The 23454-nt window shown below is 37.4% G+C and overlaps 1 protein-coding gene across 1 annotated transcript in view; it reads left to right on the top strand.

Annotated features, from left to right (window-relative positions):
* Positions 1 to 14666, top strand: part of LOC139730173 (angiopoietin-1 receptor-like) — a 32566-nt gene extending 17900 nt beyond the window's left edge. The window contains exons 9-12 of the mRNA XM_071641069.1: positions 725 to 951; positions 8569 to 8638; positions 13190 to 13292; positions 14297 to 14666. Of these exons, the coding sequence (XP_071497170.1) occupies positions 725 to 951; positions 8569 to 8638; positions 13190 to 13292; positions 14297 to 14666 (770 nt within the window). The remainder of the gene's footprint in view (positions 1 to 724; positions 952 to 8568; positions 8639 to 13189; positions 13293 to 14296) is intronic.
* Positions 14667 to 23454: the final 8788 nt, after the last annotated feature.

Here is a 23454-nt window from a genome sequence, read left to right as displayed (position 1 = left end):
TGTTACAAAATTACACACTTTAACATCATGAAATATATCAATACTAAACGGTTTTAACAATATAATGAGAGTGGCTTCAAAACGCTAAATAAGAGCTCCATTGAGACAACCTAATTCAATGCTGCATTGTCATAAGACATGATTAGGGATTAGCTGCCATCCATGTTGTAAGTTGGACATTGCATGAGGATCTTGATGATTATGTTTGTATGATCGAGCTGCTGGAATCACAAGCTAAAACTCAGTGACTTCATTTTAATGAAAATAAAATGGTGTAAACGGAAGCATGTCATTGCATTACTAGGAAAATACGAGAAGCTTGCCTTGAAATACAAGTTGAAAAAAGGACAAAAAAAGGACAAAAAAAAAAACCAAAACAAAACAAAAAACAAAATCAGCAAATATGGCCACAGTCGCGTATCCGTTGTTGTATTATTGTAATATTCATTGAATTGCTCATCGGGTATATATTTCTATCTCTTTCTTCTCCAACCTTCTTATGTACAACTATGATTATAATGTATGTTATTCTCTTTATAATTATGTCCTTCTGCGCCTCAGAATAGGCTACTACATCGATGGCGCATTACAAATGCTGCACTTATTATTATTGTTGTTATTGTTGTTATTATTATTGTTGTTATTATTATTATTATTATTATTATTGATAATTATTTGTATCGTTTGTCTTTTGCATAATTTTTTCTTTGTTTGTCTAAAATAGTTGCTCCGCCCCCGATTAAAGTCATGGCTGTGGAGATATCCGCACACTCATTCAAGCTCACGTGGGAAGTCGCATCTCCGCAAAACTTAAACGGTGCCCGCCGAGGGTTCGAGATCAGGTATATCGCTGTAGCACCAGAGCCGTGGCAAGATTATGAGTTTGAGCTAGAAACGAAACAAGAGATCACACTCCTCAACCTATCAGCGCAGACAACATATACTGTTGAGGTGAGGACAGCATATTAACCAATTATTTTTTTGGTATGTTTTTCTGTGATATTTAGCCAGTTATAGTTCGCAGTAGTTCTTAGCAGTTTACCTTGCAAGGCTCTTAAAATCACTGCGTACTCCAAGTTTGATTTATTTATTTCCCCAGCAAACACATAACGTTTTCAAAACGTTTCCTAAACGTTTTTTGAGGTTCGTACGTCTTCGTATAAAATGGACGGTTTTAAAACGTACACACGCCGTCAAAATTGGGACTTAGCATTTACCGCAAAGCACAGGTTTTTGGAAAACGTTTTAAAAACGTTAATGGACGTTACAAAACGCTTTATTATGTATGCTACTCCTTCGTCCTTTATAAACGTCCACACACACACACACACACACACACACACACACACAAAATTATTAGGTCTGCTACGTCGACTTCGTCTTCAATGAACGTTTAGAAACGTTTTTATTTACCTGGTCCGCTACGTGCTCGCAATTGGTTTCTTTATCATGAATATTCATGCATATTTATCAATATTCAAATGAGAAAATATACGATTTGAAAGCTGGTTGAAATATATAAAAAACATTGAAATCGAAAGATTTATGATGTGTTCAAACTTTCTTGGTAAAAAGAAAATACCTATGTTATTGTCCAGTCATTCACAATTTCAAATTGTGTTATGAAGAGGTATTTTCTTGCGTTAATAGGCCTGATTAAGGTGTGTGCAATTTAATTTTAGTAACCATGTCTTCATGCAATCTAACATTTTGCTGGCATATAAAAGAATGTGATACGGATTCATCAATTGGGAATTTGATGTAGTATAGGTATAGGTGGTAGGACATTAGGAACAGGTTAGGGTAGGATTATATAAGGATTAGGGTACATTAATCCCAGATTATGCCTGTATCATTTCCTACCTATAGTATATATATATATTTTTCTAAATACCCAATAAAAAATAAACATTAGACGTCCTGGTTTTCTGGACGTTCTAGACAGATATGAAAGGTTCTCAAAACGTTGTCGAACGGGTCATAAGACTTTTTAGACGTTCTTAAAACGTTTTTTGAACGTTCTAGACGGTTTTCAAAGGTTTTCTGGACGTCGGCACAACGTCCACAGAACGTTTTGAATATTCTTTAAAGGTTTTACTGAAGTTTATAAGGTCTAAAAGGTTTTCTGCAGGTCCTTAAAAATTCCGAAAGGTTTTTTATTGTTACCTTTAAACGGTTTAAAAACGTTTTTATAACGTCCATATGAAACGTTTCAAATACGTCGAAAACCTTCCACAAAAAGTAAACGTTTTGGCATCCAAATGACGTCCAAATGTTACCTGGGTCAATATTAATTTTGTTTGTTTCAGTAGGGTAGATCTGTCAGGGGCTTCAAACACTGTTATTCTCAGAGACCCTATATGCATAAATAAGTCAAAGTCTGTACCTGCTCTCTTTACTAAAAATGATTTGTACAAACAGAGAAGAACATTTGTTTTATTTTATCTAATGAAACCAGAGCGTTAAAATCAATGAAAGTGCAAAAAGTTGCATTGGTTTGGTATCCAAAGGAACGACTAAATCTATGGACTCAAACAGCATACAATATTATTATCATGTACTATCAAAGGGAAATTTCCTTTAATGCAATAAAATAGCAGGCATCGTTCGGATTGACACGCATACACACACATAATAGTATCGTGAGAAATATGGGGTACTTAACTTATGACGTACAAAGACATGATCCTTCCGAGAATGGTATGAAAATATTGGAATTAATCATATTGTGTCGGGGTGAAAGATGATGTCTTAACCCTATAAACCCCAAGATCCCTATATCATGTTTTAATTTCATTCATTTCATTTCATTTCATTTTATTTGCCACTCCTTTACCAAGTATAAACCAAATTTGGTGACTTTTCCTATTTTTCCCAACATTTCGATACATAATTCAAATGTGTCCGATATTGCTGGCTGTCATGGCAACCGTATAGGCTGACAGCCAATTCGTCAGATTTTGTTAGTTTTTCTGTTCCAACTTCAGGTAACAGTATGATATTGGATGAAATGGGGATTTTCTTGGTTGTAATTTGCTGAAGGACCAACATGTGAAGTATCTATGGTCGTCGATTATACTATAAAATGTGTTTCTTATTATTTCATTTATATCTTTTATGTCATAAACATCAAACAATAGATACAATAAAAATAATTCAAAATACATTGTTTTCCAAAGACAACCGTTCTATTTTGTGTCATTTTCACACAAGGTTTGCATGTACAAAGTGTAGCAGGGCTCTATCATTTATTTATCGTTGTATCAATCTCCTAACTCACAATCTTAAAGGCGTAATTTACCATTTGCAGATGAAACGAAAACCCAGCTTCAGTGTTAGAAAATAGTATTAAAATGTGGGTCAGGGATAGAAACAAGCAATGTAAGAATTTGAATCAGTATCATTAATGTTAAAGCAGAATACTAAAGGAAACGCATATTTTGTTGGATTATTCCCCCATTTCAAGCATAGAGCATGTTAAACACAGCGGCCTTTCATTCATCCATTCAGAAAATTGCGTTTTGGAGAACGGCTGCTTAGAAAAATTGTATCCTGAATCATGCTCAATCGGAAGATCCGTGGTTATTTTTGGGGCGTGTCCATGACGTCATGGGATGAAAGGCAAACCCGGAAGTATCACACAACAGCCTAAGCTTACCTATGTATGCTCTCGATGAGAGCGTGATGTCGAGGCTCATACCTTGAAATCCCAAGACATTTTTTATCAGAATGTCACAAAAAAATGAAATAAAATTGTTTTCTACTTCAAGTCTCCTGTGAAATCACACATTTCCTCGTTTAAATAGAGTCTGTTACGTGTTATTTAGGCCACGAATACAGAAGCTGTCAGGCCTAGTGCCTGTACGATGGTGCTTCGTAGTCAATCAGTCACATGCATGCGCCCATCACCGGCCGCGTATGTCGCAGTGCAGTAGCCTCCGTGTATCAAAGAGCGGAGAAGCCTGAGCTTCGTACCTCTTTGATACGTACAATGTATTATATCGGTAGTTCCTCGGTAGTACTACAGCTGTGTACGCCATATACATATTGTACATGTATTTAGCGAGTCTATTTTTTCGCGAATCGGGACTTGCCAATAATTTCGCGAGTGCTTAAATTCGTGGTACACCACGGAAGAAGGAAACATATATGGAAAGAGAGTTAATATTTTCTCGTGTTTTTAAATTCGCAAAAAGCACCAGGTTCGCGAAATTGGCGAAAATAATAATAATTAAAAAAAAAAAACCTCGCGAAACATTCGGCGTACGTGGATCGCTAATGTTAGATACAGGTACCACGCAATCAATGCGCGGGCATCGGCTAAGTCGAAGTCTTGACTAGGCCGGCCGGCCTATCTGGTGATAAAATAAACGATACAGAGCACTGCGATTTTCATCGATAGTGATAAAACTTTGATGGACTCGGTGAAGTAATGAATGGATCGTGCAGTACCTAACTCTTGCTAGATAGAATGCTGATGAGCTGTGAACGGGAGTACGGAGTGAGTTAGCCCGACCAGACGCTGTAAGTACACTGTGCGAATACCTGTCGCGACGTACCTACGTACAGCGACTGGGCTGTATAGGAGTGAGTGTGATGTGATTGATAATACGTAGCCCGACCAGACGCTGCGCTACTTACAGCGACTGGGCTGTGTTCAGTTAGGCCTACTGCTGCTCTGAAGTACGAGATCAAGTCAGCACTAAGCTCGGTTCATTTTCAGTTCAGAATAAAAAAAAAAACTCTTACCCGTCTAAATTTTGAAGTCTACCTGGTATTGGTCCTGCATCACCAACATTGTCCCCTGGCCTGCCGTGTGGCAAGGGCTCGTACTGCCAATCTCCACTAAGTCCGTCCGCTTCAACCGGACTGCCCTGGGCCATCCCCACTAGCTCGCCCGTAGCGTCTCCCTCCGCTCTTGCGCCCCGCCGTGCGGCTCATCAGCAACATCTATCTCTCCAACTTCACCAGGGTCATCATCACTAGTTTCATCATCGTTATCATCACTAGTGTGTACTGTATCACTCAGTTCATCATCGCTCCCACATTCAAATTCCACCAAGAAATCATCCTGATCATCACTGCATGGCGTGCATTATCGAAAAACAAACTTTTAAACTTTGTATGCAAATACTATCTACGACAACTTGTATGATACAATGCATGCATTATGCGCGCGGGGGCCTGCGGCGCTCGAGACCTTGCGCGATTCCTTTCATCCCATGACGTCATCGGCAAAGCCTCGAAATTTACGCTGTGACCTAGATTTCAGGGGGGTGACAGGTGTAAATTTTCAAAATCCTCTAACTCCACTTCAAAAGGGCCATTTTAAACGATGTAAACGACAAATTGTTCTATGTGTCCCACTCTTTCACTTCATATATAATTTTATTTCTTTAGTATTCCCCTTTAAGCTCTGTCAAATATACAAAATGTAGCAAAAAAAAAAGCTGCTGAAAACTGCTTATCAAATACTGGCGAGCCAATGGAGTAAAATGGAGTCAAAAGGGGAATGAGCTTTCGATCATAGCAGAATCTTCGTCAGAGGCAAAATGACAAACAGGCAGGGAAAGCAATCACATATAAGGACTTCACACAACAAGAACAGTCAGGGACAGGCGGTTACAGCTCGTTATTCCGAAGGTTCGTTATTCCGAAGGCTCTTTATTCCTACGATTCGTTATTCCGAAGGTTCATTGTTCCGAATTTCATTTTCGGCTTAACCAATCTTCGGAATAACGAACCTTCGGAATAACGTCACACATTTTCGGATTAACGAACCTCTAGGTATAGGGAATGTGCGTGTTTCGGAATAACGACCCTTCGGAATAATGAACCTTCGGAATAGCGAACCTTCGGAATAACGAACAACACCCGGGACGGGCTAGGGACACTTTAACAAAAGGAAAGGGTAGGAGGTCATGGGCAAGGAGCCCAACAGGTAAAGGGAGAGGGGATTAGGGCAGGAGGGTGGACAGACAAAAGGCAAAATGCTGGTTCGGACTGTGTCTGGACGAGTGCCTAAAGATTCAATGCCCTGTATATAGAGTCATATCAGTGATGGAATGATTGGGAAGATTGAAATGGTGGCCCACTGGAGTATCGAGCTTGGCTGTGTTGACAGTAGATCTGTGTCCATAGAAGCGTCTTTTGAGTGCTGTCTTGTTTTCCCCAACATACTGGATCCTGCAAAAATTTTTTTTCTTTCTTTGCGCCTTTTCCCATTGCAGACCATCTCTTTTCCGATTGATTCCTTCCTCTTGTCAGAGTCTCTTTTATACAGCCTATGTCCACCTACACACACACACACACACACACCTGTTTTGGTTTGTGTTTCTACATATTTGTGTTTACTATGCCCTTTTATGCTCGCTTTTCAACATACATACATTTTTTCTCTCCCTTGGACTTTGTGCCCCCCTTTTTCCTCATGTGCTTTAATTATTATTATGTTAATTTCTTTTATCAATATCATTATCATTATTGTTGCTGTTATCACCATTATAGTGTATAATATACTTTGATGTATATGCTTCATTACTTGCATTTGTTGGTCGACTCTCTTTCATTTTGTTGCCTCCTCTTGGTACACCTTTTCAGGGCTTGCTGGTTGCTCAGCCCCCACCCACCCCCCCCCCCCTCTGCTGTTGCTTCTTCACTCTTTACCTTTCTTTTTCTCTCTGTTGTTCCTCATCTTGTTTGATGTTGCCTCCCTACTCATCCTTTTCCTTCTATGGTTGCCCCCTTGGTCCTCAGGATCATTTCCGACTCTCCTCTGCCTTTTGTCTGTCCACCCTACTGCCCTAATCCCCTCTCCCTTTACCTGTTGGGCTCCTTGCCCATGACCTCCTACCCTCTCCTTTTGTTTCCTTTGTTCTGTGTTCCTAGCCTGTCCCTGACTGTTATTGTTGTGTGAAGTCCTTATATGTGATTGCTTTCCCTGCCTGTTTGTCATTTTGCCTGTGACGAAGATTCTGCTAGAATAGAAAGCTCAGGCCCCCTTTGACTCCAAATATACAAAATGTGAACAATATAGTTCACAAAAATGAAAATGTTGATAGACTAAACCGTATACAGTTATGGTTTATAGAACAAAATAGTGATATCTCCTTATATATTAGGCTCTATTGCCAAATTTTTACATGGTAGGATGTTTTGTGATATATACAATTGACCTACACATAATATGCATCAAATGTGATATCTCGAACATTTTGTATTAAATCACTGCTCCAGTTGGTAAATAATGCCTTTAATATCATGGAAATATTAAATATGATACCAAATCATGTAGGTCTGCCTATTCCAAACAATGCATCAAAGGATTCATATATTTCTTGATATTGTAATGAATAGCACCCCATGTGTTGACCTTTAGAAATTTCAATCATAACAAATAGTGAAGGTTGACTTGCTTTTCCTTTGTAGCAAATATATAAATGATTGAAATGAAATCATATATCCTGGAGGTAAAGAAATGTAAAGAAAAACATGATTTTAGCATATTATTTCCTATGTATTTCTCTATATATTGGTAAACAGCGCCCTCAATTGGTGAACTTGACAAATTTCAAATATTGTGTCATGGAGAGTATGAATTGCTCTACCAATATGTATGACAGTGATACATAATATGAAAAAGAAGTATGGAGGGCACAATGTGCCCCCCTCGGGTCCGGAAGACTGGGGTCGAAATAGCTTGGGCTTTATAGATGACCGTGCATCACAAAACCAACAAAAAAGTCGCACCCCTTGATTTTACGTGAGGACTCAAAGAAGGTGAAATGGGTCAACCAAGTCACTCTTGAGTTTTTCATATTTTCTGAAAGAGCTACCCTTCTTCTATATTATCTTTCACTTTCGGATCATAACATGAATAGGGAAGTGTATTTTAATTAAGCAGTTTTTGTCTACAACTTGTTTTTAGGGGAGAGTAGAATGAGCAGGTATGTCTTAGAGGCCTCTTTTCATTTCTTGAAATCCTTTGCACACTCTTCACTTTCAAGTCTAATAACTTTTGAAAGGATAAAGTCACTGCTTTGAAAGATGGCATTAATCATGGAGAGAATGCTTTAATAAAAAATGCTCAATTTCAGCTTATGATAATCCCTTTTTTGTTGTTGCTCCAGTGGTTTACATCCTGCGTTTTGTCCCATTCATCCGACAGCTAGCGCGGCTTGGTGAAAGATTAAGCGCTTGAATAGACGGTACTTGAGAGCCTCTTTTCTCAGTTCACACTTTTCCAGAGTGTGTGCTTTCTTTCCATTATTTAGATAGGTTAGGGGAGTCCATTGGAATTGAGTTATACATCATTTTAAAGCTTAGAGGCTGCTCATCCAGAATCGGTCCTTAACTAAAATTCATGTCTGGCGACTTTTTGTTGGTTTTGTGATGCAGGGTAACATAGAGTTTAGTATACCCACATAACCTATTCTCCTTGTGTGTGTGTGTGTGTGCGTGTGTGTTTTCAGGATTTTTCAATACGTCACATGAGATTAATTACCAACCTTGACGTAGACACCTTTTAAAGATGTTTCCCTTTGTTTATCTCCTATTTCAATAATACAGGTTAGAACATTAAATGGCGTCGGAGACAGCGCGTGGTCTTCGGACATTTTTGTCCACACCATGGGAGAAGGTTTGTGTCCTGCTTGTGCAATCATACGTTCTTCGTTCGCAAATGTCCCATGCTTCCAGAGGTGGTGCTAAAGGGGTGCACGTCACGAGACCGACACCCACGAGTTATACAGCCCACGAGTCATACAGCTCACTATAGTCACAAGTCATACAGCCCATGACGTATACTGCTCACGAGTCATACAGCCCATTAGTTCGACGCTAAGCTAACAAGGCCCACGAGACCGACTCATTAAGTCCCGTTTTGCATCTGTCGAACTCGTGGGCTGTTTTTACCTAGTGCCCGAACTCACGGGCCTTATTAGCCTAGTTTCGAGCTCATGGGCTGTATGACTCATTGACCTGTTTTCAATGTCGAACTCGTGGGCTGTATGACTCGTCGGTGTTGGTCTTGTGGGATGACCCCGTGCTCAGGTTCTCCGTTTTAGACATGCACAAACATCGACCAAGGCCCCGTTTCACAAAAAGTGTTATCAATAACAAGATGATAATTGTTATAAGCTACTGAAATCCTTGCATCTGATTGGCTCATAACAGTTTTGTCATAGTTGTAGCAGTTGTTACTGATACAAGTTTTATGAAACGGGATCCAGGAATTGCAAAAGTACTTTGAATCTAGTCCATGGAATAATTATGTAAATGCACACATCTATTTAGAGTGAACGTGGATAATTAATAGCTGTATATCAATTAATTTGAAATGTAGTTTCATAACTAGTTTCATAATGAGCTTGGATGTAATCCAGACTTAAACGTTAATATTCAATGAAGTAAAAGGGAAAACGAAAATTCCATCTTTGAGTTTACCTTAATAAAGAGACTGATACACGGAACAGCAGATAGGATCATTAATAGAAACTGCGGCATACAGAGCATTTGTTTTTATCATAAACAGTGATGTTGTGTGTTTCGTACGATGTCGTACAGTCAATTATGGAAGAAGGATGAGGTGATAATTATCATCAACCTTCAAAGTTTCCGTTGACTTGTAAACCTAGGTGTGTTTTCCTTTTTAAAGTGAAATCACAAACACATGTTATATTCTTGCTTTGAAATGCAGATTAAATTTCTCAAGGTAAAGTGATTTCAAGAGTAACATCCCCTAAAAACAACAACCAACTATATAGCAAAATAAAAAACAACAACAGCAACAAAAATAAAAAGGAAGCTTGCACACATTTGGTTATTCTTGCTTCGTTTACTCTCTCGCGGATCGCTTAATTACTTGTTTCCTAATTTTGGTTTAATGTCACATAATGCATTGATATTATTATTTTCTATATCATTATGATTTTTTTTCTTTGCATATGGATCCCTCGAATAATATACGGTTTCAAAAATAGTTCTGAGAATGGGAATGTTGGCTATAAGCAGGGCTCGACACTAACGGTGGCCCGGTGGCCCGGGGCCACCAAAAATGAAAGTCGGGCCACCAAATTTCAAAAAAGGGCAAATTTGGTGGCCCGCCTCGGGCCACCAAAATTTTTTGAAAAGTATGTCAAGAAATTCGTAACTTTTTGCGCCGGAAATTAGCAGTTAAATTTGTTAAAAGGATGGATGAAAAGGACTGAATGAGTGCCTGAGAGTGAGTGTTGCAAGTTTGTTGAAGTTTATTTATGAGTAGATATATCCAACTTCTAATTCTTACTATCATAAATCTTAAATATTTGACTCATTTAAAAAAAAAAGGACTTTTAATGTTTTTTATTGTTTGTTTTTTTCGGGACACCAAATTTTTCTCTCGGGCCACCAAAAATTTGAAATTTAGGATTTTGGTGGCCCCATCGGGCCACCAAACAAAAAAGTTAGTGTCGAGCCATGATATAAGGCTCGAGAAGGCTCTGCCCTCCTCTTTTCTTCTTGACCTGCGTTGTGTTGTGACGTCATCGTTTTCTCTCTTCCTGCTGCAATATAGCGTCTTTTTGTCACGCGGGAAGTCGTTCTTTCTGCTTTTTATGCCTCAGCCACATAGTGCCGCCGGAGGTATTGTCTTTCCGTCCATAGTATTATATTTTTATTTGTTTGTTTGCTTTTTTTTTGGGGGGGGGGGAGGGGCGGGACAGCGTAAATTAAAAAAAAAACTGTTTGAGGAATAACGGAAAAAAATGGCATCATAAAACTTATGTATGTATGGGTGGAAGAAGTCGTGCCTCGCAACTTTTGGGTCCACGCAATGCCTAAGGTGAAAGGTCATGGTCAAACTTTTAGCATTCGCTATTTTCCCCCATGTCTACGCAATGCCTGAATGTATTTTCCTGAAACTTAGAGTATAAATAATTTATCAGATAGAAATTCTCTAGGGAAAGGTTTGGGGCATGGCTCAAGTGGCAAAGGTCAGAGGTTAAGTAAAAATTTTAAAATCAATTTTATTTTTCTCCACCTTGGAAATGCCATATGGTATCTTTATGAAACTCTGCACATATTCATATCCTGCCTGACAATTGTTTTCTTTGGAATTTTAGAGTCATGGGGTCAAAGGTAGGATCACACGTCAGGTTAAAATGCTAAAAAAGGTTCTATTTAATGCCGGAATTTCACGTTTATCTCCATACCTTGAAGATAATTAAACAATGCTTAAAATGAGTCAACCTAGGTTCATACATGCAATACTGCGAAATGATTTTGTGGAAAGATTTTGACCATGGGGTCAAAGGTCAAATGAATCTTACATTTTAAAAAAAAATCACAATTTTCCCAATATTTTGAAAATAGGTCAAAGGATTACCTATGGGACATGGGGTCAAAAGGTGAAAGTCAAAGTTCAAGTAAAACATGCTGTAATTCCAAAATACTTGCTCTCTAAAAGATCTCGCCATCCAGCTAAATGAAACCTAGTTCAAGGAAAATAGAAACTCGACACTTTTCTGACAAACTTGCCATTCATTTTTTTTTTTTTTTGGGGGGGGGGGGGGGCAATTACATAAAATGTTTGTCTTACACTGTTAAGACGTACTCAAGATCTATTTGGAGAAGTATGCGTAATGGCGGAGGCATACCAGTTGCCATAGCGAAATCTCTTTATTTTGCTTTCTTTGCGTAATAAATTTTGAGTGCATGTATATCTACTGTTTTTGTGCCAGATTTTCCATAGACCGGCTCAAGAATAGTGTGGATTTTCATGTCCTCCTATCTATCTATCTATCTATCTATCTATCATTCTAACTATAAATATGATATATATATAATCATTTATATAATATAGAAGGGATGTGTCATATTAATGGTTGAGGTGAGGATTCAGCTTTTAACTTTTTGCTAGATACTTAGAAGCAACTTTATGAAATGTTTAATGGCAAATTCAAATTTTGTTTGGTGAAAATATGTTTTGAAATGGTTGAGAAATCCAACAACTGAGTTAAACAAAGCGATCCTAATGAAGATTGGTCCCACCTTTTATTAGGATTGCTTTATTTGGATATCTCAGCCATTTCAAAGCTAATTTTCATCACATAAGCTTTGAATTCCTTTTAGAATTATATGCTTTTTCATATTTCATCAAAGATTTCTCATCATCTAAAAAAAAATCATCATTCAAAAACGGAGAAGTGAAGCCCCATCTCAGCCGATACCGTATCACTTTCTTTAATTTCCTGCAACGTATGATATCAGCCATAAAATGCTCTAACTGTGAATTATGTTTAAATAAATTTGGATCTATACCATGATTTTGGCATTTTGATTTTCGAGTAATCTACGTTTCACAAGCTCCGATTATCTGTAGATCGTTCTTTTCCATCGCATTTGGTTAATTCAAGGGTTATTAAAGACACTGTGCAACTTTAAATAGTTGGACAAAACCTGGAATGAAACTGTCTACACGGAAGAATTTGGAATACAAACGTTAAACATAATGCTCTATAATCTTTAACTCTTTCGTCGATGGAAAACCGTTGATAAAGAGTGTCTGCAAGGTCTTAGAGTTGCAGCAGCTGTGCAGCTGTGTGGAAAATACACCAAATGTCATCGAGCTGGTGTTATGTGCTCATTTATGAAATGATAAGTAAGAGTTTCTTAGTAACTGCACTTCTTGGTCAAGACGATCAAGAATTTTACATTAAAATACTAGATTTTTGACTAACACCAGCTGGTGTGGTCTCTTATTGAAAACCATTGATAATATCAAATCAACACCATGTGGTGTCATTTTTGAATTAACACCAGTTAAAATAACTGTGAAATTAACACCACGAAGGAGGTGAACACTTTTCAACACCATCACAGTGCACTTTTAACACCTGTGGGTGTGGTCCTTTATTGATTTGATCTCACCCGTGGTGTTAAATCTAACACCGATGTTTTTACAAAGTATGGGTCTGGGACTTAAAAACCTTTAATTCTGGCCATTACTGGACGGGATGTTGAAGAATCTCTAGGAATTGACAGGTTGCCGAATAGAACAAACAATAAAGAAGCTTTGAGATTAGAAAAGTCGATTACGGTAATAACTTTACATGCACAAGCACATTCTTCCCTTTTACAACATTGTAGAAAATACAACTATCAATTCATTTACTTTTTCTGCTCAATTTCCTTTTTCCTTCTACATCTGAAGTATCTGATGATCAAAGTTCCACAGATTCTACGCTAGGTCTCGCTTTTGGTGTCGTCGTCACGATACTATTCCTTGGATTTTGTGGTGTGTTCATTGTCTTCTGGTAAGCATGTACTCTTAAAATGCTTGTTTGTGTGTGTGTGTGTGTGTGTGTGTGTGTGTTTATCTGTATTACAAATTGTGCAACTACGTCAGTCATCCGATGAACAAAATCGTTAATAATCAACTGATATTCCACTGAGGATTGCGTCCAATCCTGACCGCCCTCCTATCCTAGAAACAAGTAACAAACAGCAAACCCCCCCCCCCCCCCAAAAAAAAAAAAAAAAAAAACCATAAAACAAACGTACTTGAAATAGGTGAGATGTGGTACCCAAAATCGAAAATAAGAAATTCTTTTCCAAAATTTAAAGGTACCGTACTCTTAAAGGAGGTTAGGCATGTCAACACAATATTTCATTTAAAGTACAAATATAATTCTTAAAGCTTTAAAACATCAGAAAACTTGTGAAAAGTTTTGAAACGCTGACATGTGGTGTGTGAGATATAACACTGTCGAAAATAATGTATTCTTTCTTTTTAAATTTGGCAACAAACTTACTTTCTGCCGTTCCTCGGCATTGCTTCAATGATCACAGGACTATGACGGATCGCAGGTACATTTAATGTACGTACTCAAATTATTAAGTGTACATAAAACCGATGGAGTCATATCATAATTATGTACAGTATAACATCGTGGATACATGGTGTTGACCGACATAATGAGTGCCATATTTCATACGCATTCCCTAAAGTGTTCCCGCCCAGCCTGATTGAATGGCAATCAGTCTTTATTCAGAGAAGAGGGTAGCAATGCCGTGAAAAAACGACACACACACACACACACACACACACAAACAAAACAAAACTGTAGTATCAACAAGAAATACACAGATGAGGGCGGTTTCGTTCTTGTTGTATTATCATTTGCAGTTGTCAGTCCTGCGTTTATGTTCACCATTTTTATTTTTGCCGCAAAACATAAAATCCATGCATGGGTAGTTACTTTGATTCAACTTTAAGAGTTTTTCTTTTGTATGCTGCATTTAATTTCTTTATAAATAGGCGGAAAAGGAAAACGCGTGTACCGCGCACAGTGGAAGAAATAGCCCCAAACCAGTCGAACAATGCTTATGAAGAACCAGTGGTCTGTGTTGATGCCCCTGGAATCGTTTACCAAGATCTTATAATACGGGACGCAGACTACATGGCCGTCGAGGACTACGCATATACGTTCCCTCAGGACGTCGCGGAATCTGTGGCGGCCGATGGGGAACGACCCCTGCCAGCCGACGGTGAACGACCCCTGCCAGCCGACGGTGAACGACCCCTGCCAGCCGAAGTTGAACGACCCCTGCCAGTCGTGCCGCGTGGATACATCAATGTAAACCCCACCGTCAAAGGCCGGAAACACGCTTTGCAGGAAATGAAATAATATCTCAATATTTAATGCTTTCGCTCTCGCGAGTAGTCAGACGCTTATTAGGTGATCCGAGTAAACTCAGATCACCTTCTGTATCTTTATTTATCATTTTTTAATCTAAATTTCAGTTACAGTTCGACCTCGATTATCCGGCCTCCTTTTATCCGGAAATCTCTATCATCCGGACGCGTTCACGCAGTGAAGGACTTTTTTTTTCGTCCAAAAATTGAGAAAAACAGTGACTTTAAACTCAATTAAAATTTCTACAAAACTCACACGATTTACCTACAATATTCCCGACAGAACTTGCACAAAGATATACTATATTTTTGTGAAGAAGGGACTACAATTTTGCGCAGGCTAGCATAGATTACACCACCGTCGCGGGGTACGCTACCTGCCTAGCTGCCAGTGCACTGGGACGGCAGGTTGGACGGCAGCTATTATATTGTTACGGTCCCAGAGTTAGGCAAATTGGGACTCCACTTGAAAGTTGGTAGGACAAGTCTTATGGGCGGACACATTAACTGAGAACATTGTTTGTATCTGTGGTTCTTCCTTTCCCCTTACCACGGACGAGCCCCCTAGAGTTTATCACCCCCAAGTAGACTCCCTGTCCCCAGACCAGACCACAAATGGTCATTGGTAACGGTCACTGTAGAAGACAGTCATTGTATACAAGAAGGTGATGAATGATGCTTTGATGTTGTAAGAAATTAAGAGTGAGTGTTGAGTATACAATTGTATCTTGGGACGCTGACTGGAGTAAAAGGCAGTCTTGGAATGAGCACTGGCGTGTGATAGTTATGTGATCTTGCGAGCTGGAATAAAACACTACTTTTGAGACATGAACCATCGAAATGACTAGTTGCCTGGTTTCTTCTTGTGTCCCTTAGAGTTTAACTCTAACTGTTTTGGGTACCAACTCGGCGGTCCCAACAATATACATTAACATTGTGTCTCCCATATCCGGCCAATTCGCTTATCCGGATGAGCGCCGGTCCCGACATGGCCGGATAATCGAAGTCGAACTGTACCTGGAATTAGCGTTATAGCTTATAGCTCGATTTAAGTGGTAGGCCTAAATGAAGTCAAGTTGTTTCTTATCATTTCACTGATAGCTGATATGGGATAAAGGAGCTCCACTTTTAACCCTATTAAGCCCAAGCTATTTTGACCCCTCGCAGGCCCAAGGGGGGGGGGGGGGGGCACATTGTGCCCCCTATATAACTTTTTTATTATTTGATGTATCATCGTCATATTTGGCACGTGGGTAGAATAACTCATACTCTACATGACTGTACATTTGAATTTTCACAAGGTCACCCATGGAGGGCGCTATTTACCAAAATATAAAGAAATACATAGGAAATATGCTAAAAACATGATTTTTCTGTATAATTTCTTTATCCCCATTATATATGTCTTATAGACCAATCATTTTCATATTTGCCACAAATGATAAGTAAGTGGAATTTTATTATTTGTTATGGTTGAAATTTCTCAAGGTCACCACATGGGGGCGCTATTCATATCAACATAGTGATACATTATGAGACCTGGGATGAAATGTTGGGGATGGGTACATGTATAGTTCTGACGTTTCATATTTGCATAATACTGGAATTTGAGATTGCAAATTGATAATATGATAAACTAATGATATTAGAGGTATAACTTGGGTGAAGGAATCAAAATAACTCAAAATATAAGGGCAATCTTTAGAAAATATCATTGTTTTCAATTATCTATATTATATCTATTGTTGTATGCCTTTGTCACATAAAAACAAAGGAAATAATAAGAAAAACTTTCCAGGACCATAATTACTTCAAATTTTGCTCCTTCAACAAATTTCAGCCAAGAAACACCCATTTCATACACTGTAATGCTGTTAAAAGAAATAGGAACAGAAAAAAGATGCAAAATCTGACTGACATGGTTGTCAGTTTATGGTTGCCATGGCAACCAGCAACACCAAATATAGCTAAATTATATATCAAAATGTTCGCAATAGGATTTTAGGAAAAGTCGCCAAATTTTGTTGAAATCGGATTAAGGGCAAAGGAGTGGCAAATGAAAATCTGGTAGTGGGGGGGGGGGGGGGGCACAAGCCCCCCCCCCCCCTTGGCCTTTATAGGGTTAAGCATGAAAACTCACAACCTGTAAGACAATTCGATGCGGTTCTTAACCCATATATTTCATTTATGAAAAAGTACATTTCGGAGAATGGACCTGAGGAGGAATTTCTCTGGGTCTATTTGTTAAAGCACTTCAAAGTTAGGATATGATTAGTCTGCCTTTCAGGGACTAGTCAAGAATTCTTTACTCCACTCACCACGTGACAATAAAACATGGCTTAGAATCCAGTTTGCATGGTGCTTATTATAGTCTCGGTTGTTTTGAAGAGTACTTCCTCATCTCTTTTCCAACAAGGAGACGAATACAATTTGAATGGGTAACGAGTAATACGCTGGTCTATTTTCACATTGCGGCTGATTTCCTTGTGACACCTCTTCCCTTGTTATCAAAGAGTGGAAAATCAAGTGTCATATCTTTTTCTGTTCATTGTAAGTATCTATCTTTACAATGAATAACTGTTTTAGACACCTTCGACCCTGACTTGCCTTCCTATGTATAAGTGGTATACGTTGGAATACAAATATGAAAATATTATTGGGTAAACTTGGGTTAATTGTAATACTCGCAGTCTTTATAAAATTGACTGTCATTATCTTTTTTTTTTTAAAGACATGGATAATATAAGGTGCATCGAAACTGTAATTATTGTTAAGAGGGTTCTTAGTTTGTAAATACGTATTGATAGATTTTTAGGAGGTAATGGTTATGCCTTTTTCGTTTTTCAAGAGTAATATTTCATTTTGTCTGATATCATCTGAGGGATGAAAGATGAAGCAATCTCATTTTGTAAATGCTTATTTGTGGAATTGTAAGAAAGCCCAACCGAAAATCACGATTGGTGTGATACATACAGAAAAATCATGTATAAGTACCAAAGGTGTCTCTGCAGAAGAACTAGGCAAACTTTCACATGAAATACAACATAATTATACTTATCATTACAAGATATTATCTTCATGAGTGTGCATGGGAGAAATCCACTGTGGCGTTTGTGTCTACTTAACGTATACCATAACGCAACTTTTGATCTTCAAAAGTAACATCGCCATGACTAGTTAATATTTCTCTAATATTATGTTACACTTCATTACAAATCAATGGTGCTCTCCGTGTATTACGGCATGATGAATCAAATTTTACCTGCACTACGCAGGAAAAAAAAACAACAACAATCTAGCCAGCAAAAAATGCTGATGTGGCATACAGTTTTCTTTCCAATTTCAACTTTTGATTATGAAACACATGTTCTTGTGATGAAACAATTAAAAGTGATGGGTACGTCATACTTAAATTAATTTAGGATAAATACCACTACTTCTTAAAAGTGAAAGTATGAAACAACTTTTATTTTCATGTAGATAAACTTAAATTTCGTAAGATTGTTTGAGTGTCTGAAAAGGAAGACTGCTGCAACAAAAACCATTTATCATTACTTTACTAGTTGCAATTGATGATAAAACAATTGTATGTATTGGTAGAGCATTAAAAATCAATTTTGATTTATTTGTATCTAAATTGTTTGAAACGTGTAATCGATTATACTCTTCTCGCATTGATCAATACATAATGGATATCTTTAACACTTCATTTATGATAAATGATATGATATTAGGCAATGTTATATTTCATGTTGATTGTACAATTATTTATCTTTTGAGTAATACTTGTGTAATATTGTCTAAACTTTCTCTTTAAGGTTCACGAGGTCTCCGACTGAATGCACTTTGATATTCATCTTGGATATTATTTTAAATCAGTACCCTTTTTGAATAACAAACAATCTGACAATATTCTGAGAACTTGCGTTGTCCCAGGGGGATTATGGTGTAGTATTTGCTTAGTTGTTTATAACAGATGTAGGCCTATAGGTAACTCATCCATTTAATGAACTTGGTGTTTTCGGTATTTGTCATTTGTCATAACATTTTTTTAAATCATATTATATCTCGCTTCATCACGTTGCTGTCCTGATTTTGTGTCACGTGTATTCAAGCGATTCATTGTAATTATATTATTGGAGATTGAATAAACAATTTCAACTTAAATTTAAACACATCCCGTAGATTTCAAGTAATTCTTAATTCTCGCCTGCTTTCTTGATCAGCAATATGGCGTCATATCAGAGTATAAATGTGTACAACATTATCACGCCAGAACGTGTTCAAAAATAGCGTTCATTTTGTGGGTGTGTTGCAAGTGTACGGATACAATGATAGTGTATGATTAGGTATAATTTAACCGATATGCGATATCTTCCTTATACTGTGTATATACTTTAACTTACTCTTTTCGGAGAAAATAAATTTATTTTATTTATCTTTTATTGATATTTTTATTTGTAGACGAATTTCAAGAAGGCAAAAGCTGTATCAACTTTTTAATACTTTCTTGATTATATCTCTATTTAACGTAATTGTATAGAACAAAATAATGACTTTATCGGGCATTCCCAAGTTATTGATTGCCATCTTTTATTTGAACGTATAATCAAATTTTATGTGTGGGCAAATGGAAAGGAATCAGAATGCAGCAACAAATAAACAAACAAACAAACAAACAAACGGGAAACATAATTTACCAGTTGAATCTGGCATTAAGAACAGGGTAATCATGAATACAAGATATAGGGGTCCTATATACACATACACCTGTCTTTCATTGCGGACTTTTCCATTGGGCTAAACTTGCTATGTGATACGATTCCTGTGCTTGAGGTTGAACACTACATTCAAATGCCAATATTAGTGCAAAAAGACAACAGCGTTAAAAAGCAAATGAAATATAAACATTCACTTCCGGAAACTGTGATGTTGTTCACAAATGTCTACTGTTACCTTCCATCACAGAATATCTATGATAAGGAGTAGCAGTTACAAGTTACTTCTGCGTTTGAGAACCGTAAGTTAACATTTCTTGTTTAATGACGCATGTTGTCACATTATCCTGTATATTATGTCATTACCTTTTATATTTTGTCAGTGGTGTGTTTATCTATATTCTCGTGCATGGAATCGCTACAGACATTGACATTATATCCTATGCCATGTCCAGAACTAAAATGTAAATGCACATATATGCCTATTTACCCACAGCATTGGGAAATAATGTTTATATATCATAAGTATTGTAGTTTATGAAGCTGTGTCTTCAGGTTCTTTTGTCATTTGTATATTGTTCAAACGTCACTATCTTACGCTATCCGGAACTGAACCTGGCAAACATTATCTTATCTCTGTATGTTTTGAATGATGAAAACACAACACAACACACACACACACACACACACACACACACACACACACACGTACACACCTAAGAAAAGAAACATTTAAATGCAAAAACCGCTTTGAAATCACATGCCCATTCATTTCACTGAGTGAGCTTTTATTGATTGCAAAATAAACCAGGAATGTTAGACTCAAAGGCCTCGACTCTGAAGTTGTCATATTAACTCTGACGGCTGATACATCCATTGGTATTCAACTCATGATTATGTGAAAACATATTCCATGTTCAAAGTATTAAACCTAATGTAAACTTTAACACATTTTCTACTAAGTCTTCGTAGGAACTGCCTGTAATTTACCTGTGTGGATAACGGTGAAGAAAAACCACCAGAGGGGGAAAAAACGATCAGTGTGTACGAAAGTGTTAAAAGCTATTTTAGTTTTTATTTTAACGCCACTTTAAAATTGCAAAACGGAAGCTGTGTCTCCCCCCTCAAAAAAAAAAAAAAAAAAAATGATGGAAACCCTAAACAACACTCTGCAATATTTCGTGTATTTAACATTCCTTCACAGCGTTGTTTGTCTTGTCATGCAAGCAATAATCTATAGGACTGAGTAGTTGCTAAAGTTTGCAAAATGTTACGACTGAGGCCAAGGAGAATAATGATGCTGTATACGATGAAAACCATTGAATATGTATACAGCTGTTTGGAAGATGTGTTCATAAACAACTCCATCATGCCAATAAATCGATCAAAAGGATCATTACTTCAATACAGATTTGTTTCATTTGTAGTATTTTCTTTCTTGCATATACATGTACATGAAATTGAATTTGACGTTCACGTATTTCATCCCGGAATAGCTGTTAAGCAGTGCCTCAATTGAGTACAATATTCAAATGCTTTATATCACATATACACATTTTGTAGTAATCAGGTCATTGTACTCGACAATGCGCTACATTCAGCCTGAGAATAATATGAATTGCGCATTAAAATAAGCAAAACAAAATAATACCTTCATTGGAATAACTTATCTTGTAATTCAACTTGTTCGTATCTGCACGTGAATTCATCTTTAGTGAAACTCATACCAATGCACGTTAATAAACACGAAACGAGACAAAACACACAAAAAAATTGATATTGTACATGCACCATGAAGTAAAATCCATTATTTTGCATTGGAAAGATTTCAGTCGCATCAACACCAAGGCACGGCAAGAGTATAGGGAATACCAAAGTCATAATTCAAAACTTCAAATAAATATGTATGTGCATGTATATCTAACGAGAGTTCTCACGCAAACTGAAACGTACAGATTGTCAAGTACTGCTAAAAGTGGTATTGCTATACAAATAATCAACGTATCTAAAAACCCTCAAAATAATAGCGTGTGTAAAGGCTTTGGACATTATATACATCAATGCGTCATTTGCTTACAAGTATTTTATAACTTTCGACCACACCAGTAAAAAAACAAAAACAAAACAAAACAAAACAAACAAGCAAACAGCTGTACGTGAAAATGACTCTGAAACAGTGAGACATGAAGGCACATCAACTAACTAGGAAATCACCCATTTTTATGTCTATTGCACAACGCGCTCTCCGAAAGTCCATTATTCAATGATGTCCTATACTATAGGTCACCGAATAGTCCAAATGGTCGGATGTGTGGAAGATGCGTTGCTTGTTTGCTAATCCTCCTCTGTTTACATATTATCCAAGATGCTGTCTTTATCCCTGGCAGCATGAGATAATCTCCCTTGATTGTTTCTTATAAGGTGCGAGAAATGAAAGCCACTTGCTCCATCTCTAGTGATAATTTCTAGGTGATTTCCCTATATCTGCTCCGACAAGGGAGCAGGTACAGTTCATTAAATCCACTGACTGGTTTCAAACTTGTATCTGTTTGTTCCCTGTTTCTGTATTGCTGCAAACCATACTGATGTAAGGAGGACGGATGTCACTAAATACGCTTTCCACAAGATAATTTTGTAGGTTCCAACTCTTCCCACTTCTTGTCTTTGTACCCTGATGATAGCGAGAAACCTGAATCAACAAGGTAAACAGTCTTGTTGTAACGATGTCCCTCTGTACAACATGTACATTGTATATCAATGAATTAACAAATAAATATTACAATGAATATAAACATGATGATATAGGTATAGACTTTTTTCTTATTCATCCATTATTCATACATTCAATGCTCTAAGAATCTTATATTATCTAGTCAGCATGCATGCATTACTCACACCACTGTTATTTAGTGCGTGAAGTTTAAAGGGATCGTATAGTTTTGGTGGAGACCTAATTTCAGGTTTCTAACATTTTTTGGTGAGATAATGAGAAACCTCTTATGAAATATGAAAGAGAATATAATTCTATGAGCAATTCAACGTTTATTTGATGAAAATTGGTTTTGAAATGGCTGAGATATCCAAAAAAGAGGGATTCTAATAAAGTGTGGGACCCACACTTAACTACGATCGTTTTGTTTTACTTTATTTTTGAATGTTTCAGTCATTCCAATCCCGATATTCATCAAACAAACTTTGAATTCCTCTTAAAATGGTATGCTCTGTACTATATCATAAGTGTTTTCTTGGTATCTCGCAAAAAGTTAAAAGCCCAATTCTCATCTCCACCAATACTGTACTATCCCTTTAACACCTTGTTCCCTGTTTTCTCTGTTTGAAACCGTCACCTCGGACAATCTTTTCATGGAAAGAAAATTCCTCTAACACTTCTATCTTTGGTACATCTCTCTCTCTCTCTCTCTCTCTCTCTCCCTTTGTATGTTATATCTATAAACAATGTTTTCAAGAACAAGTAAGACAGACAACAGGCAGCGATATAGGAAGACGTGTGATCTGTGACAAGCTTCAATTGTAAATTAGTATTGTAAAAAATATTGTACCAGGAAAATCTCGAACAATTGCTGTTTATGACACGACCCAAGTTTTCGGACCTTTTTGTCCGTCTGTTTGTAGTTCCAACAATGTCTCTCCAGGACAGCAGTCTTGGATTTTGAAAGTGAATATTTAGCACCAGTGTAATTATACTCCATGCTTAGTATGTGTTTATGTGTGTGTAAATGTGAGTAGCTTTTACGAAAATACTAACTCACCGTTTTGGTGTGGTTGTTTGTGTGTGTGTGTGTGTGTGTGTGTGTGTGTGTGTGTGCGTGTGCGTGTGAAGGAACGATTTCATGCTACTAGACTAATCCATTGAAAATCCACTCAAACAATCCCATGAATACATGGATGTTACGTCTGGAAATTACATCAACTGAACTACTGTCACGTCAGACTGAGCATTGGGATGCTATCCACTTCAGCATTGAAGAGGACGTAGCTGCAATTATTAAATCTCGCTTCATCACAATCACTTCTTGAAAGACGAGGGCTAATCTAGAAACG

The sequence above is a fragment of the Diadema antillarum genome, unplaced genomic scaffold (assembly GCF_040938485.1).
Source record: "Diadema antillarum isolate AM-2024a unplaced genomic scaffold, OU_Dant_1.0 seq00000297_RagTag, whole genome shotgun sequence".
Lineage (NCBI taxonomy): Eukaryota > Metazoa > Echinodermata > Echinoidea > Diadematoida > Diadematidae > Diadema > Diadema antillarum.
This window is presented reverse-complemented; position numbering and strand designations above follow the sequence as displayed.